At 43.4% G+C, this 27,674-nt stretch overlaps 1 protein-coding gene across 1 annotated transcript in view; it reads right to left on the minus strand.

Moving 5' to 3' along the window:
• Window positions 1-2,552: 2,552 nt before the first annotated feature.
• The window catches only part of lrmda (leucine rich melanocyte differentiation associated), a 202,592-nt gene continuing 177,470 nt past the window's right edge, over window positions 2,553-27,674 (minus strand). The window contains exons 6-7 of the mRNA XM_041947991.1: window positions 27,259-27,343; window positions 2,553-2,817 (exon numbers count right to left, since the gene is read on the minus strand). Coding sequence (XP_041803925.1) covers window positions 2,738-2,817; window positions 27,259-27,343 — 165 coding nt within the window. The 3' untranslated portion in view covers window positions 2,553-2,737. The remainder of the gene's footprint in view (window positions 2,818-27,258; window positions 27,344-27,674) is intronic.

Genomic DNA, 27,674 nt, shown 5'->3' on the forward strand with positions numbered 1-27,674 from the left:
GATTTAACATCTTTTACTTATTGTTTTGTCACATTTCGAATGTGAATGCAGCACATACTCAAACTTAATTATCATTTCTAAGATCTAAAAATGAATTTCATTCACTACAGATACTGTGCACAGACGGCCATCGGGGGCTCTCACAAACATGAATGCAACATATGTAGGTGCAGTTATATCTTATTTTTTGAGTGCACACACACAGACACACACACACTCGCTGGCTAGTAGAGAAGCCTGCAGGGCTACTACAGCAGAATGTCACTGATCTCCTATGATGAAGTGGCGTGCCATTTGTTCAGCCAGGAAGTTCCCAAGGAGCAGCAGCAGTGACGGAGCTCAGGGTCAAGGAGGGCATCGCCTACAGGTAGATCTGTGGCTCACACCTTAATTAATCTACTGTCCGTGATGCCAGGCTTCCCATTCATCCCCTCACATGCACAAAGGCGCGCGTCAAGCATATGTCAACCCGCTCCGGCACTCCCCGCCCATCCCATAATGCAGTTTGCGTTGGTGTGGCAGCTCGGGATGCGTCCCTGACGAGGATAGGAAGTGACACACACCAAACTCGGTGTGTCCCCCAGCCAGCTCCGGTGGCTCGGGGCCTGTCAATTCCAGCTCCATCAGTGGCACTGGCTCAATGGCAGTGCCTGTGACACATGTCACAAAGTTTTAAATGTCTGCTCTTTTCAGCAGGATGGCTGGGCGCGCGCCGCAGCCAGGGGAAGGATGACATTTTGTGTCGTGCGGGGGGGAACTTGTTGTGGCTCCCCTCTTCCTGCCTCCTCCGGCTGTCAGCCCCAGTTTCCTCTGAGCATATCAAAACACAGACAAATAAACCTTGTCATTTTGAAACGCCGGCACTAGTGACCAGGCTCCTGAACGGCATGTCAGCTGGAATATGGTCACACGGTCCTGTAAGAAGTCCTGTGCGTAAGCAAATGCAAGCATGCGCGCATACTCTCACGCACACACAATCTTGTAAATGTTTAAGCTAATACAAAGAAAGACATAAACAGATAGAGACATAGTGGACAAACATTGCATGAGGCTATCTCTGACCTTTCGTTCATCTGTCTGTGGATGATTGACACGCTGGATTGAAGCTCAACACAGTATCTTTCAAACCCCGAATGCAGCAATGCATAGCTTATTCAGCTCCCGCACCTCTAAAGAAGTAGGTAATGCAATGAAGCCTCATGACTTGACAAGAGGTTTATCACTCAGACTTTTTAACTACTTTTGCAGGTGTAATGACAAGTAACAGGGCTATTAAAATGCTGATTGGCTCTATTGATTGGCTCACAAGAGTAAATATTAATGTGATGGAGATTTGATCATTGTGGCGGCAGCACCAGAGTACCGTAAGATCTGTATCAATCTGACAAGTGACACATGTTAGTTGAACCCTTTTAATCACTTGAAGACATCCAGCTAATACAAATCAGATAAGCTATATAAAAAAATTCATTCATGTCAAAATATAAGGTGTGAAGGTTACCTGAGAACTTGAAATAAGATGTTAAAAAATGGCGGCACTTGTGATAAAGCATTCAAAATCACAATAGACACTGTGAAAACATGATGATAATATATAAAAATATTAAAATGCAACATTTTAAAAACAATTTGAACACATTTGCAGCAACTATAGGCTCAACATGAACTTTTCTGAAGATTACGTCTTATAGCTTGTGATGCAAATGTTGAAGGGAATGTTTCAGTATTAAGCTGAAGGTTGCACAGGGAGAAACGCAAACAGCACACGATCATGCTACCATAATAATCCATGAAGATATACAAGGAATGCACAGGTTACAATAGCTCTTCATTAAAGCTGATGCTGGAATGTTTTTGACTTTAAAATCTGCATTTCACACATCTCTTGCATAGAATAACACACAGCAACATATTCATGCTAGCAACAGAAAGTCACCAAATCATTGCTCGGATGTCAGAGTAAGAGACACGAAGATAAAGCTGAGACTCGTGAAACAAAATAAGGACAATAATTCTTCAACAAATGAAACAGGGCAGACTGATCACGCCTCAAGTTTTTGACTGAAAATCTTAGGAATGTTTAACCAGGCTGCATAAACCTTTGTCTGTCAAAGTCTTTGCAATGTCTTAATGCTTTAAACAGCAGCAAGGTGAGTGAGAGTGTGTGTAAAAACGAATGAGAGAGATGAGTCCATGTCAGGCCCCAGGTGTGTGACCGTCACCCCTTTCACCCTTGATTAGTGGCGGCAGCGGATGGGTGATCCATCATGGCTGTCAAAGAAAAGGATGCAATTGGCTGGGTCTGTTTGTCACTGACTGTGTGTGTGTGAGAGAGACTGCCCTTGCGTGTGTGTTGCATGTGTCTGGTGTTGTGCGGTCGCTGATGCTTACAGGCAATCATGTCAGTGGGAGTGTCATCTCTGACTCTGACTCTGAGCTGGAAGCAGGGAGGCAGAGGCAGACCCAGCTCAGCAGAGGAGGCCGAAACTATGAGGCTGGAATGTGAACTTTACGAACTTTAAAAAAAAAAAAAAAAAAAAAAAATCCCCTTACATAACCACAACACCATTTTTCCAAAAGTTACAATCTTTTTTTTTTTTTTTTTTTTCTAGTGGGACATGAGGTGACTCAAGTATCACCGGCGGTTTTAATAAATAGGAGGTTGATTTGATCCTCTCTCCGGCTGGTAACATCCACTGTCATTCATGTCCCTCTTTTAAGCCCGACCAGCTGTCCATCAGAGCTGGTCATTTCGGATGAATCTGTTGCCCTCTGAGTGCTTTCCATAGTAGACATAGCGACACTTGGCGAATACCCCTAAAAACATAACGAGAGAAAGTCAGGTGAGGTGTTGGTGGCACATGAAGGATAAAACAACATGCATTGTTAAAAACAGAAAAAAGAAATTTGAATGTATTCACCTCCTTTACAGCATTTAGCACTAGAGACTTAAAGGTGTGTTCAGACTGCCGGTGGCAACAGGTAACAAGTCATTTTCAGCGGAAGCTGGCGTCACAAAGTTACAAAATGATGGACACTTGTTGCTGCGTGATGCGCTACAAATCAAAGTCGAGCTGGTCTCCACCGCATTTCAGCGCTCCCGTGACGCGGTGAACCATCAACCGATCATGTTTTTGCATCACCATTTTTTTTTACTGCAGCATCAGTGTTATTTAGCTAGCTGACGCGACATATTGCAAATGAATGAAACAATGATGGTGATGATGATGAACGATGGCTATCTCCACAAGTGCTCTCAACTGACCGCGATCCGTGCTGGCAGACGTCAACAAGCGCATGAGCAGCACTTCAGCTGTGACTCAGCAAAAGCGTAGCTGGCCATGCTCGGCCGTTTTTGTAGCTTTGTCGCTCATACTGTGAACATTCAAGTCTATCGAGAACTGACTATATTTATATGTTGCACATGCTGCATCAATATGAAGTGACCACTTGTCACCAGATTTGTCTCCTGGACAGACTCACATCTGAGCATACACAGATCAATAAATGGATCACAGAAATTTGAGCCATATTCACATTTCTTATTGCAGCGTTTGAGTTATAGATTAGTGGCAGCGTTCCCAAAATGTGAGGCGGGAGCCTCACAAGGGATCACAAGATAAATCTGACAGTTTGCCAGATGATCAGGAGGAAAGCAAAAACAGATAAACATTTTTTGCAAAACAAAAATGGCAAGGACACAGACATAAAAAGGTGCTCTGTTTGATGGGTTCACGACCCAAAAAGGTTGCAAAGGCCTATGTCAAACAGTTCTAACTGCAAACACAGGCCTCTTTGATTGCTGAAATGTGTAGAAATTGTGTAATTGTATAATGAGTGATGAGGTTTTCCCTCATGGAAAATGAAAGAGAAGAGTTCTCAGCAACTTTGATGTGCAGAGATAAGAAGTCCAGTTACACTGTAGCCACTAGTGAGCTACACTTACTGTACAAACTGAGGAACTACTAATAAACCACATCTCCAGTAAGACTACAAAGCCATCTTTGTTTACTACTGTACAAAAATTCTGCAGGGTAGCTCTGAATGGTGGGACTGAACAGGATCTGGGTCTGTTCCTTGTAGGGGATGAGAGGTGTTGCTGGGAAGGGCGAGCGTCTCATTCTAGAGAGGGACCAGCACGGCCTCAGGGCCAAGTCTTGACAGTGACAAGCTACTGTACACCACTTATGCAAGATCACTAAATGAACAGTGTTTCATTTGATTAGCTTCCTGGAAAAGCCTGATCAAGAGCTGCCAACAGCGCTGAAGAAGACTTTGGTTTTTCTCTTATTAGCTCTGGTCAGTGGGGTGAAATAGAAATAGAATAGTTCTTTTGATTTCAACTGAGATTAACTGCTGAAACAAGTCATACTAGCAAAGAAAGCCAAATGGAAGTCAGCAAGAGTTCATATGCTATTACAGTTCATCACAACACAGGAAAATACCTCAGAGAGGCTTATATGTGTCTTCTATCTATTTTATAGTATGAACAGCGTAAGTTCAGCAAAGGTAAGATCCTGTAAATTACATTTACAGAAATCATTTAACCAGAATCCTGAAAAAGAAGCCCTCTCTGCACCTCACAGGATAAAACCAAGATGGCCAGCAGTGCTTTTGTGTTGTAAAGGGAGGTGCTGCTGGCCAAGCAGAGGGCTGCCCGGCTCTGGCTCTGATGTCACAGCGCTCCCACTGCCACTTGATGAATGTGGTGGGCTGCGGCTAGGTGTCACCTCTCACCAAATGAGGCAAGGACAAGTGGCATTAGTGCCGTCAATGATCCTCTGACAGCAGAACAGATACAGCTTTCGCTAGGCTTTTTAAATAGACATCAAGTGCATTATAGGAGGGGGGGGGCAGGCCAGAGACAGGGCAGGAAAGGAGAGACTTATGGGAAAGGCGGCGTCGCAGAGGGATGAGGGGTGCTCCGAGCACTAAGTCCAATCACATAATCCAAAGAGACATTGTCAAGGGCGGGGAGAGAATGGCAACTAAGTGACAGGAAGCAGAGACGGGGACAGAGATACTGGTGCCATATTAGTGCCAAGCATATTCTGATGCCACCCTCAATTCTAACCAAACCTGACACATCGCTCTCTTTCCCCCACTCTCTCTGACTCTTCAAAGTAGGCTCTACCAAGTCACACACACACACATGCGCACAAAAAAAGTACGCAGACGTACACACAAAAACACACACACCAGTCCCTCGCAGCAGTAGTGGGTGTTCTGTCAGGCGGAGGAGCAGTACAGCAGCAGCAGCAGCGGCGGCAGCGGCAGCAGCAGCAGCAGCCCACAGGCCCGAGGACAAGCTCAGTCAATCTAAATCTGGACTTTGTAGTGGAGCAGTGCTCATTTCCCCTCATAGCCCAGCTACTTGAGGTGATCCAAACACTGAAGTGTGAGGAGCTGTCACCTCCGATAAAATCCGGGACCGGCTCCATGCCTGCCTGCTCCCCCGGTGTGTGAGGGATACATATACGTGTGTGTCTGTGTGCGTGTTTGTGTGTGTGCACACTTCTCTGAAAGTGAGGAAGTTGGGGCAGGAGGGGGGATTCCAGCTGCCGTGATTTGCCTGGGGATACAGGTGCCACGGCTGGAGACTGGGCTTGACACCACAGGACTTGGAGCGCTCTGATCACATGGGCGCCGGGGCCTTTCACATATTCACAGCTTACCTGGCGAGAAACTCACTCTCTCCAGGAGTGGGGCCCTTAAAGAGATTACCCACTCAGGTTCCAGAACCAAGGCTCCTATAAGACATTACCTAGAGGGGATATATTTGTAGGTTGCAACCAAAGCCTTTCAGAGATAACCTTCACAGATGAAGGAACTAAAGCTAAAGGGCCCGCAAGCCTTCACACTCTGCTGAGCTCGCCACTAGCCCGTGGGGACTGAGAAGGATTGGAGGGAACACATTCTGAGGTTCTAAAGCACCAATCAGAGAGCTCTGGCGATGTGTGACCTGTAACTCTCCAACGGCGCTTAAAAAAAAAAAAAAGGCATATCAGCGATCAAAGGAGAAGAGGAAGAGTAAATTAAGGGAATGAGCAGAACAAAGAACAGGGATGAGGTCTGTTTCCCATTGGGTGAAAAAGTGCACAAATGTGTCTTTTAATTTCCTGCGCAACCTGGCTCAAGCTCCAGATACATTTCAGCATCACATTAAGCCGTGTGTTTTGTGCATAAACACATTCCAGTTGGCTGCATTCCCTTCACAGCGAGAGCTCGCTCTTATTACGAGACAAACCAGGAGAAAGATGGGGTGGTCGGAGATAGAGAAGGGAATAACGAAGCCGCACTCGCTCTTACATAACGCCTTCTGAGGCCATGCTCACGCCTGTGGGGTTCCGCCTGATGAACTGATACTTAATAACAAGTGGTACAGTGCCAGAGACGGTAGTCTACAATATCCTCTGTGTATCCTAAGCCACGGATGAGCACACTTGAATCAACACTCTCCACCATATACACATTATCACAAACCCATACACACTTTCATCTCGTGCACACAAACACAGCACGCAGTGAGAACAGTGGGAGCAGCCATTAAAGTGACACATTAACAAAGTGATGTGGAGGCTAATGTTTCCATCATGCCCTGGTGGAGGAACAATCAGGCCTTTGTTCTGCATATGTCACGCAGCACCTTGTTGTTTTTAAGGGGAGTAGCTAACCCTCTTGTCTTTATTAAAGGGCTGTACGGTCTGTATCTTGTATCTTCCTCCTGGTGAATGCTGCAGTGTGGGCTCGTCGTCAAACAGTCTGGTCTTTTCAGAGCTGATTACCCAAAGCATGTGTCCTCTCTACAGGGGCTTGATGGGCCACTCTGCCACAGTGAGAGTAAGCCAGCTGTACAAAGCCTCCTATGTACGGTGCTCCACTCTGAAATCTACACATATGGGAACAAAAGTTTTTTTTTTTTTTTTCTAGTGAATATATAGTGTTCTTTATAAAGTATAATCAATAATGATAGGCCAGAAATCAGCTCTATAAATTACTGAGACCACAAACCAATCCCCGCAGGCAAACGACTGAGGCCTCCTTACTCAAACTCTGTCAATGGTGCAATCAGTGATACTTTATTGCCTTGTTGTTGATCAATACAGTGTCAGTCATTCAGTACTTCCTGAGACTTCAAGGAGTCTAGCTGCTGCAGTTCAGCTCACGCTCGTGGTTCTGATGGATGTACGTCTCAACCAAAGACATTTCAGTTTGTGCAGAAAATCCACCAACTGAACTCCTGGGTATCTAAGCAGACTTACTGTATATCTCCTAAAAATGTTTTTTCCACTGGATACTCTGTGCCTCAATTTTCAAGGACACTTAAAATCAAAATAATGTATAATTTAGTAGAAAGATGGAGCAGATAGCAGGAATCCTGTCAAAGCTAGCCTCTGTTCCACTATTTCACAGGTGGTTTCTTTTTAGGAAAGCTGAAATGTCAACGTGTGTAAGTAAGAGAACATCAATATGCAGTAATAGTCAATGGCAGTTGTTGGAAGTGTGAGTTAGAAAAGTTAGAATACGGAGGGGCTTAAGATACGACAGCCAGGATTTGTTTGACGGATGTCAAGTCGACGGGTAATATTCGTTTCCTATGGAGAGCAGGAGATCCGGCTGCACGGTGTGTGGTGGTGTGTTGATGGACCAGTTGACGCAAATGAATTTGCATAAACATGACTCGACCTCTACTTTACGCAAAAACGAGCCGCTCCAGCGCAACGCAAAACCAAACAGTGTGGCCAAGGCATGGCCTTATCCTATCAAGTTAAAGGTTAGTTAAGGATGACATGAAGAAAAGATATAACTTCGGTCCGGTTCTGATGATCTGGACTTAACTATGTGGGTAAAGGCCAGGTTCAGGTCTCTGGTTTAAACCTGTGCTAGCATGGCTGCAGAGCGCAATGATGTGGCACATCAACAGGACCACACAACATATTAAGCATATAATACATTGCTCTTAAGATTCAGGAGAACTACTTCACTTGATTCCCTCCACCTACAGCTCACCAGGAAGTGCCCTCTTTTTAGATCCAAGTATACCTGTAGGCATTCCTAGCCATATTAACTCATACAGCCTGCCTAAAAACTCAGCATTTAATCAAAAAACATGCAAATGTGCATGCAGACACACACACACACACTCACAAAGAGAGAGAAAGAGTCAGAGAGAGAAGGGAGATGAAGTGGGTTTAATGATTGTTCCCTGCATACAATCAGCTTGACTCTTTTCAAGGGCCATCAATATGTCAGAGAAAGACACATCCAACGGATGTAGCTTTTAACATCAAGGTTATCTATTCTCGGCATGAATCCACTCCCTCCTCTACCAGTTTCTCGTCCTGCCTCCTTCTCACATCTATCCTCCCCTCTCGTCTCAACTGCTTCCACTCTGTCTTTCTCCCTCTCTTCACTCTTTACACTCTTACTCGCTCTCTTTGATTCCTCTCTCTCGCTCCCTCAGTTCTCTTGTTTGCTCTATTTTTTTTTTTTTTTTGCCTCCTCACCTTTTCTGTCCCACCCTCTAGTTTGGCCATTTAGCCAACAATTCCATCAGTGATGCCATCCATCAAGGAAAAATGTAATGAGGAAAAAAAGCCAATTAACAAGGCAATTACACTTTCTGTATTATCTCCAAGGGCTGAAATAACAGTGGCGGGCAGGTGGGGGATGGGGTCAGATGGAGCTGGGGGCAGGCATCCATAAGAGTTGCTGCAAGAGTGACTTATGAGCTTGGGGCGTAGGCTGCTGTGAGCCAGGGCTATTATTGTGGACACAATCCATCTCCGGCTGTCCTTTTATCAGTTCAGCCCAACGTCATGAGATGGAGTCGCCACCGCCTCTCTATAGGGAGGCCTGCAGATAGATAACCCCCCTGCGTCCCATAAACCAACAGCCAGTGGACTGTGATTCAGCCTACTGAGCGGCGGGCTGGCACACACAGCACACAGCCATGGAGAGAAATGGAGTGTTTCACTCAGTGTTGGAATGCTGGACTCGTGTGTCAGCATGTGTGTGTGTTTACTAATTTGTATGTATTTTTTTTATTTTATTGAATACGAATTAACTCTATGCTTGATTTCACAGTGTCAGGACGTTTGAGGCCAATCAAATGCCCACTGAAATCAATTATGCAACTAAAGCTGGGTTCAATTTGGCCAGAGGATGGCAGGAGGAACGGAATGTAAGGCTACGTTAATGTGGGACATATTCGCTCCAGAAGTGAGCTTCCACATGCCATCCAGCGCTACGACCCTTACAGTAAACTCACCATAGAAATAAACAGTGAAAATTGGCTGTACTGACTTTGTTCTCTAGCAGGCAAAGCAACAACATCCAACGCTTCCCAAATGTTCTCTGTGTAAAAACAATGTTGACCGTTTGTCGTACTTTCCCTCTTCCAGGATCAGCTAAATCCTCTAATTTCCTAACTGTCTTAACAGTATATGAAAATGGTCAAAACGCCAGTTTGTTACTGAATATGCACTTCTGCTGAGTCAAAAAAGCCACCTACTGTGTATTTTTTTCAGTGAATGAGCGAGCTGAAAAAATCATGCTCTGCTCTGTGTGAACAAACCTCACAGAAATACAACCCACAGTGGTTTGTTTCAGACCAGTTGGGACACTTACTCTACCTATTTAACCATTAAAATTGAAACATGTTCCATCAGTTGATTTACCAGCTTTTTCTGATGTGCTGTGGAGTTTTTAAACTATATACATAGTATGCTATAATGCTATAATTATGCTTCCACTGTGATGCTATTTTTTTTTTTTGCATCATTTTGTTATACAAGTGATGAACTGTTTTATTGTATTGCAAAGTAAAGCTGCCACATGTGGTAATGTTTCGAGAAAATGAATTTATTGTTAAAAACTGTAACACAAACCACAAATACAGTCATGTAACCTTTATGATTAAACAAACAAAGGCTTACATCCATGTAACACATTGTATATGTGTGTGTGTGTGTGTGTGTGTGGGAGTGAAGGAGAGGTCGTGGTCGCAAAAATAGAGCAAGAGAGAGAATCGTTTGAGTAAAATATATTGATGGTACCAACATGAGGACCATGTTATCATCATTTTTATGATGCACATTTCTCACAAACGTGAAGGCTTAATATGACATACTGAAACTAAATCCATCCTCCCTCCATCTTCACTCTACTAATAGACTCCTCTGTCAATTAGTTAAGCATTTTAACAGCTGAGGTGTCCCCCCCATCTCTCTTGGGTCTCAAACAAAACTCCTGCGTGTAACTTTGAAAATGAAAGTGACATTTGTCCTCCCCCAATAAAAAATATTTAGCCCATTAAACATAAATAGCTGTCATTATGATGCATGCCCTGGGCTCGGGCCTTCCCTGTTCCCCTCTTGGCTGTTTACTGCGGCCAAACAACTGCAGCGCCTGCATGTTCTCAACTTCAGTGTATTGATTAAACTTTTAAATAGCTGCCATATAACCCTGGGACATCAGGAAGATTAATTTGCGTCAATGTTCATCTGTAATTCATTAGCCATTTATACTCTCCACATCCACACAGGCTATCAGGGAAATGCGTCCCATTTTTCACCCAGGCAGAGGCTGGGGAGAAGGCAGAGAGGAAGAGGGATGGAAGGAAGGCAGGAGAGACAGGAAATAGCAGATTATACTGGCTACAACACAAGAGCTACTCTAACGAGCCACAGCAAGGCGTGCAGGACAGTAAAACATCCACTAGCTTTAAATAAATACTAAAAAATACACGCTTTAATACAGGACATGGTGCCATTTCAAATTTAAACACAGGCGCCAACCTCTTAGCGATCGGCTAATGAACTGATTGGAAATTCTGGTAGCAGTCTTGGCTTAACAAGCCCCCACAACGAAATGCCTGTCCATCACACTGGAGAAAGACAACATAACTCTTTCTCTGTTGACATTTGACGAGGCTTGGACGTCAGACTTTCCAAATACTTCTCACCAGGCAGCCTGGCATGTTGTATACTTCCTGTCAGTCACTCAGCGGTTAGTCTGTCACCCATTCAAACATCATGTTTCTCCGCCACAATATATATACGAACACACAATGTATACAAACACGTTGTTGAGCTTTAATTCTTTGTGATGTGTTTTTGCTTCGGCTGTTGCAGGGCAAACGTTCATTAGGTGTTTGTTTTGACTTCATAGTTCGGTGTGGAGTGTTAAATTATTGGGGTGGAAGGGTCCAAAAACTAAGATCGAAAGAGAGAGGAGGAGAGATTTAAGAACTGTGTGCATGACTCAGATAAAAACAACACACACACAAACACACACACACACACAAGCAGGGCCAACAAAGGATGAAAAAGTGTGTGTGGGAGAGGGAGAGAGAGAGAGGCAGAGTCTGTGTGTGTGTGTGTGTGTGTGTGTGTGTGTGCAGGAGATGGAGAGTTGAAAGATTTGCTGTTGCCACAGGCTGATAGGCTGTCAGGGGGAAGGTTGCTGGGTCGTGGCTCAACCAGCTCTGATCAATACCAGGTTGATTTTGCCACATGATTCTCCTTAATGCAACAATAACACATTCTGTATGTTTTTAGATGCTTCAGGAACTGAGAGCTACAATTACAGAACAGGCGATGCATGAGATTATGGTCAATATTGATAGAATAAAGATAAATCGATTTAATATATGGAAGAAAACATATAAATCAATAATGCAGTGGAGTGCATACTTTATGTATCGGCTATGTTTTGAGCTTATCGGCGAGGGTTGGCGTATGAAACATGACACTCCATCACTGTCAGTTCACTAAATGGCCATAATCAAACACTTTAAATTGAGGATGGCATTATTCATTGATGGGTGAATTACAGTTAGAGGCAGATGAATGCCTATCAGTCTTTGTACTTCCAACTTATGAGGATGAGAAGGAAATTGAATTCTGGGGCACATAAATTTTGACTGAAGAAAGAGATTACCGTTGCGGGGGGTCTAATGAAAAAAAAAAAAATGGTGAAATTAATTTCAGTGACATTTATTCCACATAGAGCCAGGAGAGAACAGTGGTTACAGTAGCTCTGGAGTCTGAAGATAAGAGGGGGTGGTTTAAGGCGGGGGACAGTTTACAAAGTCCCCTTGGAGTGCCTTTCTCAAGACATCCTCTAGCCAAGGCAACACAGACCCTGCATGTGGAAAAAAAACAAAACAAAACAAAACTCTCTTGTAAGCGCAATAACGACAAGCGGGTTATTTATGGCTGGAGTTATTGAAAGGGTTCGTCTCCCCTTAAGGGCACACGAAACCACTAATGATGCCAGTAATCATAAGCGCTCATTTTCTCCGTCAACATGTGGATCACAAATCACCACGCGTGCACACCGCACGGCCTGACACTGATCGATTGTGTTCTTCATTACACCCAGGATTTCTAATTAAAAGAAAAGCGCAGATAAGTGGTTCAAACCTCTGACCGAAATGGAAAGAAAAAGTGAAAATCGCAATTAGAGGTTTGGCTGTGTTCAGTAATGGTGCCGTTAATAAGAGCGGCTGGTGAGTCACTCAATGAAGGTTTAATCACTGGGACAGGATTCAATAACAAAAGAGCATAATATTAATCACCAGAGAGTGATAACTTCACTGTTCATCTCTTTGACATTGGAGGAAGGGATGAATTAATGATGCTCTCCATCCGAACACATTAAATAATAATTATCAGGCAAAACAGCATGAAAGGGACTGCATAATGAACCCCATTGTCAGGTCAATTACAACCACATAAAACTGTTCAAAGGGAAGTCGCTTGTTACCAGATAGCCATACTAGAAAGGACAGCAGTGGCTTTATCAGTGGAAGGTGTTGGCCAACCTATTCCCTCAGATATCAGGCTTTAAAATGTGTTGAGGGGTTGAAATATAGTTTATACTTGGAGGGCACTGAAACTCTGCATGGCTGAACGAGCCTACTGTAAAAAGCCAGAAGCGTTCATCGAGGCAGTCAGTGAGGAAAACATCAAAAATTGGTTAGCAAAAGATAAATGACATGACAATGACAGTGTTTTGCTGGCTCCGAAGCAATGTCAGTCGCTAAGTGCCACGTTAACTAAACTCAACTACACAGACAATGATGGACTTCACGGATCAGTGGACAAAATGGCACCTCGCTACCTGTCAGTGGCAATTTCCATCAAATCAAAGACGGCCAACAAATTTGGCCATTGGGAGGAACTGCTGCTGGAGTTATACACACGCATAAAAACATGCACAGATAACACAGGTGCGCATTGTGCAGCATTTTGTTCCTTCGTAAAATTGACAGTGGTTGTTTCACAGAGGTCTCGCCTTTCACTCAGCAGCAGGCACATCAGGTTGTCCTCTAGCTTCTCTCTTTGAGCTAGACATCAATTACCGCATGGCCGCTACCACTCTGAGACACTCGCTTAAACAAACGGCCCGGCAACCTCCAGCGTGACACATATCAATACTAATCTGACGTCTTGCTCCGCAGTCGTTCCCCTCAGACCCTGGCTGGCTGCACCTGCCTGACCGGAGTGCCCAGGGTTGGCTGTACACCTTCACACTTCCTTCCCCTGCAGACATCCAACACTTATTACTCCCCATCCTGGCCCTGCTAACTGACTGGCCTGTCTGGGCCACACGGGGACCCCATTATTAGAGTCATTTCAGTGCCCATCCTGACGCCTGTTAGGCAGTTCTCTACCTGGGGCTCCTGCTCCCTGCCTGCCCGACTGAGTGCCTGGCCAGCCAAACAGTGATTGGACATGACATGGTGACAGAAAACAGGGGAGAAGGGCAATAGAAATAAAAGAACAGAGTGAGGCAGACAGAGATGGGGAGAGAGGAAGGTGGGTATGTTAGCCAGGGCCCTTGTGGCGCAGGGTGTGCCCATCAACACGGATGAGCGTTAGCCAAGAGCTGCATGTCACAATGATGGAGGGGCTGGATCACTCACATCAGAGCTTCATCTGACTGGAAGATATCAATCTCCAGACCTAATCCAAAAGGACATGGTAAAATATCCTTTAACACTGCTCTCCCACCCTGCCTTTGTGTGTCCCCTGCTCCCGTCTCTTTCGCAGCTGAAAACGTGCGTAACCTTCATCGCTGGACCTCAATCGACCGCACTCATTTTCACATCCCATTTCCTCTGTCTCTGGCACTGACAGTCAAATTATGATGGACAAAACAGTACCTTGAGATATTGCATTTAGCACGATTCGTCATTTTATGTGACAAGAAAGAGGAAAAGAAAAAAGTACAGATGACTCCATACGTGCACTGTGGAGATCAGGGTTTCTCCCTTTATGATTCAAAACATAAAAACATTAAAACAGAAAGCGTATTTTCATGTATACCATACGTTTATACTTTTTAACATGTGTCTCATACTGTATGAGTGATGTAGTAAGCTAAAATTCTGACATGAAAACAAACTGTTTACAGACTTACTTTTGTAAATCTTTAGACAGAGCTAAAAATGAAACCTGTAGATATTACCAGGTATTATTAACTTGCACATGTAGAGAAATGTTAATGCACATGGTTCTTACTCAAAACAACATGGTGACATCACATGGCGCTCAAAGTTACGGTTGTGTCAAATGCCATGCCGTCATTTCCTGTCAGCATTTAAACTGATGAACCCACGGCAGCCAATCAGGTGCGAGGCAGAGGTGATGATAGGTTTGTGTTGCGTGGAATATTTCATGCCCCTCTGGCCTCCCTGCGCCCCATTCAGACGGATGGCTCCACTGTAACTCTACTTCTCTTAATTAATATGACATATCCCTTGTTCATATGCAGAGAGTGAGGGAGGGGACAGAGAGATGAAGGTATGAGGGAATGATTAACTGCGGATCTGTCCCCCAGTGTGAGAAATGATCTCGCCTCTCCTGCTCTCCCCAGTCCTCCCTCCGCCTCTCTTCATTTCCGTCTCCCTCACTCTCCCTTCGCAGTGTCTCTCTCTGGCTCACTTCATTTCTTTCTGCACCCTCCCCTCTCTTTTGCCTTATCTCTGTCTGCCTCTCTCTCTCCCCCTCCGCGGCCTCTGTTCTCTCCTCTCCTTTCCCCCCTGACACTCTCGGACTGTCCCCAGCCCCCTGCACATCTCCTGACAGGTAGAATAATAACGCTCGTACATCACTGCCCCGAAAAGTCCAATAACCTAAATCTTCACTTGCCACACACCCCGGGACTCAATTACTTTATTGACATGTAATCTTCATAAGGGGAGAAATATTGAGCATGTAAGGTCAGCCGGTTATGAAGACATATTATCATATTATCTGCATGAGGGTTGTAGGGGCTAGGACCTGACAAAGCTAATTATAATGGTACATGTTTCAGAGCTCAGAGCGTATTATCTGCTTGGCTGCTTCGTTGAGCCACAGCTGAGGTATAGAGGGGAAGGGGATGAGATTTCAAACCTAATAGGGGCTGGATGTCATCTCAGGGCATGGGAATTAATGAAGCCAAATATTATCGACTGCACATCACAGCACTAATATCCTTGATTTGTTCATTGTATTTGTCAGGATTACCTCGCCATAGTCTAATGGCTACCAGCATATCACAATACAAGCTGACCGAGGAGGCAATTTTTAAAACTTTACAAGAATGGGGGAAAAAAAAGAAAAAAGAGCTATCCCTCCAAGTGTTGTAAAAAAAAAAAAAAGTACAAATAAGCTGTTAGTGCTGTGGCTTGAGCTGTTCCTCAGCCAATATGTCACAGTGGGTTAGTGATGGCAGGAAGGACAGATGCCCATGGCTGCGTTATCGCTTCCCTCCCAAGGTTATCGTAATATCATCCTTTCAGTTCAGCTATTACAATCTACTGCCTTCTGCATAAAGCAAAACAATAAAACAGGCGACGGTACAACATATGTGCATTCACTTCGAAATCTACTTTCCTTTACCAAGGGAGGGAATAACACAAAGGAGGAGAAATACAACCGAGCTAGTTATTCAAGCCGGAAACATAATGGCTCAGAGGGCACAAAACAAACAGCTGGCTAGCCCTGAGACGCTGCATCTCAGGGTCACAGCGTGTAAACAAGAATCCCACTGCGAGACATGTGAACATGTTCATTTCACTTTAACTAATATCATGCCCTCTTCCCCGTGTCTATGTTATCCAACTGTCCAAATCTTTAGCTCAGAACCGCTGCTGCAGAAGATGCCTAAAATGGTGCGAGCGGTTGGCCAGCGCTGCCAAAGGTTATGTGTTAACACTTGCTAATGGTGTCAAATGGAGAAACATATTTTAGCTTTCGTTCTAGAGTCTCTAGGCTCAGTGCTGCAAAGAATGGAAATTCTCTATTTATGAGCACTAAAAAAAAAAATAGTTTCAGAGTTTTTAAATGAAGCTTTACCATACTCAGTCTTTATGTTCCCCGCTCAACAAACCCATACTGCATACAAATGCATAATCAAAGAATTACATCTTTCCGAGCTGATATGATACGGCTTGATGGCTCCCGATTCTGAAGGTTTAGTTTTGGATGCATGTTTGTCCTGAGGGAGGGGAAAGAAGCAAACAGACTTTTAAATCACAACAATCTGGGATAAATTCATGTGTTTGACCAAAATGACTCAGTCAATCCAATCATCTTGCGCTGCAGCGACATAACATGCCAGAAACTATCTACAAATCAAATTATGATGGTGAAATAACTTGTCCGCTCACATTATCATGACAGGGAAACCTGCTCCGTTTGTTTAAAGTGACTTAATCAGCAAATCAAAGTGACAGATTAAAAGGTTGTTTTGGACTTCCTAGCATTTCCGTGACCTCGCTCTTTTCATTCCGGTTGAGCTGGATTGTTGATGCCAGTACAAAACCATAAAAGATCAGCTCCTTCCTGTAACTGAGGCTCTCCTTTATATCTTAAGAGAGATAAAATGCATGCCAGTTCAACAAAATCCCTCTGACACTCATATCCAGTTGACCTTATGGACTTAAAGGCAGGGCTGGACAAGCTGACCCATAAAATTCACGACACTGTGTCTTGTGTTTGGTTCGGCTCATTCAGTTGGACAGTGAATGCGAAGTAAAGAGAAGCTCAGATCCATAGGACTGGAATCAGCGCATGGGGTAATGGCCTTCTCACAGCCCGATGCAATGAATAATCTAAATGGCACTTAATGTGAGCTATGCTGATACTCTGACAATAGTTTGTGTTCAGACATCACAGCTTAGTGTCTCCCAATTGTATATTGATGCCGAGGCAGTTGACAATAAATCACTGGATTCACCAGTGAGTGAGAAAACAGTTTAGACAATGGCCCAATGGAGCTTGCCGTAATTGACAGATGAGTTCAGCTCTTTCCACCACAATAGCTTTGGAGCATTGAGGGTACCTGGGAATGAGTGTGTGTGTGTGTATGATGTTTCAGGAGCCACAATACTCCAGAGAAATGGTGCTTACAGTCATACCCTTGACATGTTGTGTCATGTAGCATCTGCACATCTGCATTGTCGCCTTGAAGGAAATAATTTATTAACCGGCTCAATATGATGTATAGTCAAACTCACTTGAGAATGTTCCTAGAGCTTATTAAGACCCTCAGTAAACAATCCAGTTATCCTTATTTGAACAGTACTATAATACCTACGACCTCTTTGACACCAAAATTTGTGCATCTATGTTTTTTAAACCGGCTATAAATAGGTGATTGAACCCTTTTCCATTGCCAGTAGATGAGTTTGCCTTGCTGTTTTTTTTCCTGGTGTCTTTTCATTTGATGTCAGGAACGTAACAAGTTGACAGCTCTGTCTGATATTAGGAAATATTTATGCACCAACCTCCAGATCTTCAAAGTATGTCATTGCACCGATAAAGGCCAAAAAAGGGCAATGAACGTCGATTGTACCAATTCAAACGAAAGGTCCAAGCCAGATGTCAGGGGGCATTAGGTTTAGGGTTTGGGTTTTTTGTCTAGTGTGAAAGAAGCTTAAGAGAGAGCACCAATGGATCTTTTCATTGTTTCGTATAGAGTAGGTCAGTAACATACTTCGTAATCCACAGAAACTTCCTTTTCACAGGCAAAAAACCTTGAGCAGAAACAGGCTCTGGGTGGATGACAGTAATATTATACTCCAGTTCATTTCTGAGATCTGGGAATATGGCAACCTTGCTAAAAACAAGTCAGATGGGGCAAGGAACAACTTCTTAGAGGAGAAAATGATTATGAGCCGCACTGTTTATTGTAAACATCCATCCCATTTTCTAGACCAACTTCCTGGATCAATGATGATCTGTCCTTCTTGTCCATATCTGCAGAAATTTCCTTTGCAATGATGGATTATTACCAACATTTCAGGCTGGCTCACTTCAGCTTGCCTCCAAAAAAGGGGTTTAGATAATCTGGCTAAACTGTTGGCTTGTTTCACAGCTGTCACTGCCTAAGTGCTCATGATTTTGGCTCCATTGTGTTGCTGTGTTCCCAGACACCAGCAATTACCTTGGCGAGCACATTGTTATCATAACCATCAGAAATGTTGGCCATAGCTAAAAAAAAGCAAAACTGGGATCATCCTTGAAGGTCTAGACAAAGCTTTGTCTGTGATTTTTGAACGTATGTGAAATTCTGCTCCAGCTTCTGGAGTTTCAGATGTTTCCAGGACAGATGTGCGTTGTCATTAATCCTCTGATACAAAATACTAAAAGGTAGTATGTCCATAGTATGTCCACATCCTGGCTTTGGCACATCAATTTTGTGCCTCTGGCTTTATTATAAATTTCTATTAACTGTGGTGTAAACCTTTGCCTCAGTATTATGATATGAATATGTAGGCACTGGTTCCACGTGGCATGTGCGGATGCATGTGTGCACTTCGGCCTTTACTGTACAAACACATTTATCTTCATGTTTGTGTTCATATTCTGGACGACATGGCTAACCAGGGAAGGTGGCTGTTTCAGTGTGTGATTTGCCACTTGGAGCCTGTCCTTAACAGGACACTTTACATTGCCATGTAAATTATCACTGGTAGCCCCTTTTCTCACTGCATATTAGCGAATCCATGGCATGTATAGCTCTGTTACGATCATGCCTGACAGAAAGGCTTAGTGATGTAGCACAGCTGTTAAGCCATGCAGAATGTGTTGTCACCCAGCATGATAAACTGGCCACCGAGTGAATTGAAATCTAATTTGTTGGAGCCATTAACCAAACCAGCATTAAGGCATGTTTTCATCTTGAATGATTACTGCGTGAGATCAGTTACCCTAGAATTACGATCTACAGTCTACTCAAAAAATAATTTATTAAAAACACACTGATTAAGATATATGACCCTACATAAACCAACAAGACAAATATAGTTAACAAGTAGTGCACCTAATTTTGTTAACTTGCTGTATCATGCATATCTAAAATATGAGACACTGTGCATCTCTGTGCAAACATTCCTGGTAATATACAATAATTACAAAGCTACAAGGACTTATTAAGGTCTGATCCTGTCTCCTTTAGCATGACAAGTTGTCCAGCATCTGCCAGCATGTTAGTGGCTATTCATCAGAATGAAGGGTAGCGAGCCCCCTCACATAGACAGACTCCGCCTGCTCACCGAGCAATTTGTTTCAAGGGGTAGTGACACAGAAGAAAACTGGTGGACCCAACATCCATCCTGCTGTAAAAAAAAATCCCAAACCATCTGGCACTAAACCCCCATCCTAAATTACTATGATGGACTCCCACCTTTGGGAACCACGAAGGCAACAGAAACCTGCTCCAACTTCTGACTGAAAGTATGGTTGCAAAGCACAGGCCGCATCTCAGTTGTCCTGAACCACAACTGCAAATCGTGGTGGAAAATGAATAATAGCATAGCTGCATTAGCAATACCAGAATTTTAGAGCTGATTCTAGCAGGAAGACCTCTCCACTTTGGGTGATTTATGTTCTGCTACTTTCCTGAAAATGACCAGTGCAACTGGGATGTAGACCAAGGTCCAGAGCACCGGCGGTATGTTTTTCCAAGAGGGCTGGGCCTGCTTGGCAGAAACTCATGTTCTTGTCCATCGGTCTGACACGTTCGGAGTGGAAGCCAACGCATTGCTTCAAACTTGTGTCTGTTTGTGCCTGAGCAAGTTCAAACGGGTGAGCCCATTTGGGGTTGTGTCATCATAAATAACTAAGGCTTGTCTGCAATGGTCACGGACGGCAAAGATTTAGGAGGCTACATATTTTCCTGCTGCTGAGAAAATGGTTCAAAGTTTGTGGTACTCATCATATATCAGTGGTGATGGATGGAGGAGTTCAAAAGTATGATTGTACGCTTTCAGGCTCAGTGTTTAAAATGCTTAATGATCATTATAAAGTAATATACTGGAGGTGTTCTACAAAAACTACAGCATCAGACAAATTTGTACAGTGACTTTAGCTTGATGACATTTAGATAGAAAGTGTCTAATTTGATCTGTGAACTCTCTGTAGCATCATAATGAACCTGCTTGGATCACTTGAGTCAAAACAATTCCAGCACACTTGACTATGAAACATCCCTTATTAAGGCAGAATATCACAGGGAGAAATAGTGACTTTTATAGCACGGTTAAGAAGAACTAACAAACAAATATCTTAGAGTAGCTCAAAAGCTGACAGTTCTATCTTTTCACTTTAAGTTTTTGCTGTGTACATCCAACATCAGTTTAAGAACTCAAGACACTCAGGAGACTCTCTCAGCTACATCAAACAGCGAGGTAAAAACAATAGTGTCACTGACATATCCCCAAACCCAGCACAAACAGAATTATTCACACACTGTGAAAGGAGTGCCATCCGATAACGGAGAGATAATGACACTTGGTAGAAGGCAGCTTTCTCAAAGCAGTTTAGAGCTGGCACGTCAGAGTACGGCAGTTAAGCCTGTCACGGAAGTTGAGGAGGTTATCCTGGCATTTTAATCTAGCCTGCTTCTGAAGGAGAAAACGTAGAGGTGATTTCTCGGGCTAGTAATAACAAGGACAGGCCTGCATCCAAAAATGAGCTCTCATCACTTTGGATGCGGACAGTGCAGTGTTATGTGAAGTCGCGGTGAAGGATTGCAGGCCCAGTTTGCTTCGTCCCCTCTCCCCTCATCCATCTCCATAGGCCGCCTTTAATGGATATTCATGTTGCTGAGCCAATCCACTCCTGGGAGGAATAATATCACATCATCTGACTCGCATAAAGGAAATACAGCCTGTCCTCTTACACGGGGAGTATATACCACTGTGAGCTGCTGTGATATGCAGCAGGAGCTGCCTCCCCAAAGAAGAGATTGATGTGACTGTGACTGAATTTTCAGGTTCTTGTTCATTCAATACAAATCCGGGTTAGTGAAATGCATTACGGAACAGTTTTACCAATTAGTGGCCTGTTTTTGTCTGTTAGATCACACACACACACACCACAAATGCAGGCGCCTACACACACATACACACAAAATAACACAATACTTTTGTATATACTTACACATAGAGGGACAAAGTGTAACACCAGAGAGTGTGAACTAATGACTTACTTTCAAATCTCTTTTATTCTAATTTTTGGTACTTTTTCCTTCCTACAAAGCCAAATGACTGCACAGGGATCAGTGTGTATAATGCATTAAGAAGCCATGCTTACTTAGAGGGTAGAAAAATATCTTAATAAACAGTATATTAAGCACAGTGGAAGAAGTACTTAAATAAACAGATAAGACCACTTTATAAAAATATTTTATTATAAGTCGAAATTTAAACAAAAGTGAAAGTACATAAGTATTATCAGCAATATGTCATCAAAAGTAAAAGAACTCGTTTTATAGAGTGGTGCCATTCAGAGCGTTAATCATATATTCAAAAAGGTCGCCATTTGTGCTTTAAGAATTTGTGGCTATAAGTGGAGGAAAAGTCTACACAGGGTCATTAGAAACTAATCTCAGACACTTCATCAGCTTACAAACTGGCCATCATTGCAAAGAAATAAAACCTTGCTGCAGTGACGAGTGCTTGGGAAACATTCTTATGAACTCAGTGCCCGGGATGAAGGCCACGTCTTTACTTTGTCAATTCACCTCGTAGAGTTTGGTGCACAGGCTCACTCAACACAATCTCATGGTATATACCTGGCAGCGAGATCTGTATATATCATTCTCATGACAGTGTTTCATCATCTGTCATTTCTCAAAGTTGAACGCACGCATTGTGTATAGTTTAGTTTATCATAAAAAAAGTTTATAGAAAGCAGCTCTGCAAATGCGCCTCTGGACCAGTGTGGAGGAAAAGCTTACACTTTGTTCTTTCCACATGCCTCATTTTAGTTGTTTGGGGGCCAGTACGAGTCTTTGTGTTTAAGAGTGATGTTTATCAGGGGACAGATCCTGCTGGTATAATCATTACGAGTCTGAGTGAAATGTCTTGCAGAGCACGTACACATGTGTCTAATGGGAAACGTCAAAGGTGCTCTGTCTTTTCTCAGCGCGTTCCAGAGAGGACATTTCCATACTCGTGGAACATGCCGAGGCGGTCCAAACCAGGATGGGAAGATTATCAGTGGAAAGATGAGAGCTTTCATTCTAACTACAGAGTGACATCAAACAGAAAAGAACAGAATCGTTCCTGGGACGTGCACGGGGGAACATCTCGGGAGTAAGGAAACAGATGTCTGATGTAATATACCAATTAATTTAACAAACAACTCCGTAGCCAGTAGCACATGTTCACTTTATGAACAGGACTTTATGAAAAGTTAATATTTGTATTCACAACAGCATCTGATCCATGCAATTCTAAATAATTTAATCAAACCGTGGTTATTATACAAGCGACAATAAACAGACATTGGGGAGCTGCATATCGGTTTTGATGCAGCAACATTTTTTCAATCTGCCAAACTAATTTTTAGTTTTACTAAGTGCGCTGTGAAAAGAACATTAAGTCATCAGTCAAACCAACAACCTTTCCCTTCATATTGACAACAGCTAAGTTTCAACACTAGCAGTTCAGTCATCCATTAGTTATGTATCCCATCCAGATGTCTGATGGAGGAAAGGAGGGGAGGAGGAGATAACAGCAGGTGTAGATCTCTCTGAGCCCAGCTGAGCTCTAAAAGGCAGTGCTTAGCACCCACAGCTCCGTCATCTGGCCTCTCCCCTGTCTCCGCCAGCCTTTCGACAGCCCATTCCTCATCATTTACCCCTTTTTGGCAAAGCCCAGAGCCCTTCTAATGGGCCGCTCTGAATGCTTCCAGATGTTTGTTTATTTGTTGTGCAGCAACTATAAAACAGTTTACTCTTAGTTTGGATCTTTTCCCATTGCTTCATTTTTTGGGGGGCCGACAGAGGTAGGGGGAGTGCAGCAGGAGTTGCGGCGCGGATCACCCTGACATGTAATGAAAGCGAACCGCCAAACAAATGTGAGACACCCCACGAGTGTCGTTAGGAATGAGGTTTTTATTTATTTATTTTTTTGCTTTGAAGGCTGCTTTCCTCCTGGGATTTTAATAACAGTTGTGCACCATTTAAGATACATACATACAAAGTAGCTGGAAGCAGGCCCAGAACAACAAGATTAAAAGGGCCCAAGGCTCATACTGTAAGGCAGATTTCAGGCATTTTTCCTTGTCTGTTTACTCTGCTTGTACAAAGATATCCCTTTCATTTACTGCTGTCACTGCTGAGGGATGGCCTACTCAGATTTAATCTGATACCTGTAAAAAAGCAGTTACTAGAGCCTGGCCTATTTATTGAAATATACAGCGGAAATGAAAGGTATTTCATTAAAATCTCCTGCACATGGATATATCAATCAAGCCTGAAGCATCTTCTTTACATACTTCTGAAATATAGTTATAATTAGATCTATGAAATAAACTTGTGACTCTCACTTCAAAATGTGTCATCCTAAGAAAATGACAAGCTGGTGATAAATAACCCAGCATATTGTTTTGCATATTGAAATGATAAATCGTCATGGTAAGGCACGAGAACGCGATACGTTCTGTGGCTTAATAGTGCGGTATGGACCAGTCTTCATGAAGACACACAGTACTTTAGGCTGGGACTCCATGTTGGACTGTTGGATTTAGAGTTGAGTTGACAGTTGGACCAGCACTGAGAGTTAGAGCCAAGGTGACAGTAGTGGAGGATCCTCAGGCCCCTCTGCCAGACTATATACTCCACTCCACTCTGTGTCACGCCTTCACCAAGACACACTGGAGCCCCCACCATCCCTCACTTTGTCTTTTGTCTAGCTCTCTCTCGTTTTCAAGTTATCTTCTCTAGCTGTTTAACATGGTCCTTGTACTGTCTTTTCCTCCCTCCTTTATCCTCCCGTCTATCCATCTGAATGAAATCTTAGATTTCGCTACCACAGCAGCACATATTTCGCCTTCCTCCCTCCTCTCCCTCCTGCTCTCCTCCTCGCCGCCTTGTTTTGCTCTGTCTCCTCCAGGTTGACTCCTCCACCAACCAAGACACAAGCTTATCCTGGAGTTCTGTCCTTGGTTTCCACCCCTCTCTCCCTGGGCAGTGACCTGCCAGCGCTGCCCTCCTCTGGGATCTCATAGCTGCTGTAATTACCTCTGGCACCCAGGCTCTGGGGCTTCCACACAGGTGACACGGTGGAGGGGGGTGGGCTGGGTGCAGAGGGGTTGAAAGGAAGAAAGGGAGGTTCTCTCTGTGCAGCCGACAGGGCGATGTCAGAAGTGCTGCTGATCTGCCTGCTACTGCAGGAGTCAGGAAAAAACTATACGGCCTCCCTTGAACCCTCATTAAAGAAGGCCACTTCATTAACCCTTTCAAAAACTACTGTCCCAATCACATAGCTTACACTGTGTAACATGCACTTAGAAACACTTCAGCTGCTTACTAAAGGTGTAATGATTCACTAAATTCATGGTCTGATTCTATATAGATCGTGAAACGCCATAATTCAATATATTTTCTAAACAGGAAAGTCCTTTTATCTCCTGTGCTGAGTGTAATTTCTCAGCATTATAGCACAAAACAAAAGCAATACTTCACAGACAACAAACACAAGTAGTGCAGCATCACCAGAGCACCTCTCCTATTCAACAGATTTTCAACAAACTGGTGTAGTGAATTGTTTAATTTACCATGCATATTGAAATGGGAGTGCTGCACTGAATTACATCAAATCACGCAGCATATTGTTTCACCCCTATTGTTCATATCCTGAATTTAACTCAGTAAGTGCTCAGTTGTTTGGAATTACTGTCTGAAAAATTTGGTGTGTTGCAGCACTGCTTTGCCACAGCTTTGTTCTTTCAGAAAGAGGAGTTTCTGTGACCGTCCCCAACACATAAAGAACGCTCAAGTATTTTTAAGAAGTATAAATAAAAGAAAAAAATCAAAGACCGAGGGTAGGGGCTGGAGGCAGGGACATGAAGAGGAGGTGAAGGGCGAAGATGAGGGCTGTGTTATCTAAGACTGCAGCGCTGCATCATAAAAATAACAAATAGAGACTGTCACTGCTGCTCAGATCTTAGACGGAGGGAAAAATATTTCATGTGTCAGATCCCCTCACCTTTAAAAGGACTGTTCTTAGCCAGGTCTGATTTTGACAAAGCACGGGGCACTTCCTGTCCCTACATCCGGTGAGAGCTGCCACCGTCCGCGCTTTCATGACATAGATCTGTCCTTGGCACCGCAAAACGGAGGGTAGAGATACGTTGCGCTACCATAGCGGTGGCCAACCGTCACAACTGTTTTGCATTGCGAGGACAGTGATGAATGTCTCGGGGATAAGAGCTGGGAGGGTTATTTCAGGAACTACCCCTGAAAGGAGTGGGGCTTGTTATGAAAAGCCTGCCTTGATTCTGGTTTAAGCCCACTCGGTCAGTCAGGACTACTGAAGCCCAAAAAAACTGTAAACTGCACTTTCAGGGTGTGAAGAAAGTCTCAAGATGTGACCACCACCATTTTGCAAGGAAGCGTTAAAAAAAAACAAAAAAAACCTACCATTCAGTAACATGACATTTGTTGTTTCATTTTGTTAGCCTGTCTGGCATTTACAGTAAATGGTTACAATGCTACTTTTACAATGTGGTGACATCTATGATGTGAAATTATCTTTATTAAACTCATTTTAATGCAATTTTGATAGCCAGTGGAACATTTTTGGTAGTCCAAGGACACAAACTGGCTAAATGCTGTAGCCAGACTTGCACACTAATATTCCACAATTTCTTTTACTTTCATACGGGTCAATTGAGCATTTTCCAATAAAGACATATAGGATATGCAGATATCATTCAGGTTTAAGGAGCATTCTTTGGACATGTCTACAGTGCATCTGGTTTTTACTGCAGTTTGTCACACACAGCCTTTTGCCTGTTTACAGTCTGTGCATTGCCTGGCCAACAGTTTGCAAGGCTGGAGTAGAGATGCATGCACAAAAGAAAAGCCCACATTTCTAATCGGAACGACATACACACCCACTTTTAAACATTACGAAAGACTTGGATATTGAGAGGTTTCTGAATATGCACAAATATCACAACGCCGACCTTTTCGAGAGGGCGGCTGAACGAATGGAGGAGGGAGGCTGTGTTTGTTAATCAGGAGTATGCACAGCTGCATGCAAAAGGGAGTATCAGCCATGTAAACAGCTTGGTCGGGATATTGTCTCTTTCAAAATAAGGGCAAAAAACAACACGTTTTGTGCATGTAAACGTCGGAACTGAACAATATGATGACTCTGAGGATTCAAGTTTAAGTAAACAATTAACTTTTGCATGCAGCATTTTGTTTGGTATAATTCTACATATGGGTGTTGTATAATAAAATAACTGCCAGGGCATTTTAATAAAACCACAGCCGAGGAGGTCGCCTGCACAATTGAAACACTCTACCTTTTCAATGGTTTTGAGGTGTTTTTACTAATGTTACTAGAGTGTTTAATGTTAAGAAGTTGCTGCACAATTACATCAACTGATAACACAGGGTCAAAACGAGGCCTAATCAATGTCTAGTATCAACAGATTAAGGATGCTTCATCTTGTTTATGCACTGTGTGCTCCCACACACGCATTCAGATCAGAGTTAACCTAGCACTATGAACACATCACACAGATGAGATCAATAAGAATAGATAACTTAACTTCAACTCAATCTCAAGGTCAACAGATTCCCACTCTCTGTAGCCGTAAGGGTTTTGACATGTATTTACATAATCCATGAGCCTCGGTTATGATTGAATGTATGAGAATATGTCTTGTTTATTTTGAAGAATATCTGAACAGATGCATGAAGAAACCACCTGAATCAAAAGGGTCTTTTCCTTACCTTTGTGGTTCCTGGCATCTCTGGATCCTTGGGGTAGAGGAGTGTAGGGCAGAGGGTGACTCTCAGGTCCAGGCTCATTATGTGACTAGAAGAAGGAGATACAGAAAGAGCATTTAGAAGAAAAAAAAAAAAGGTTTGACAAGTTTTAAAATGACAACCACTGCAGCTGACTGCGAGTGTCATAAATCCTTTGGGATTGGCGCAGGAAATGTTGGAAACGCTGCTCCTGTTTTATGACATAATGTGACAGGTCATGTTTTATTACTTCTCACATGTTAAGGAGCTACAGTGCCGGCTTTGATGAACTGATCTACGACGTGGCTCGGGAGAGGTCTTAACCTTCACTCAGCCATGACCTCCTGCAGTGGTCAGCCCAAGGGTAGACGTCACTCACTCTGAACAGCCAAATGTAGCGT

The sequence above is a fragment of the Chelmon rostratus genome, chromosome 11 (genome assembly GCF_017976325.1).
Source record: "Chelmon rostratus isolate fCheRos1 chromosome 11, fCheRos1.pri, whole genome shotgun sequence".
NCBI lineage: Eukaryota > Metazoa > Chordata > Actinopteri > Chaetodontiformes > Chaetodontidae > Chelmon > Chelmon rostratus.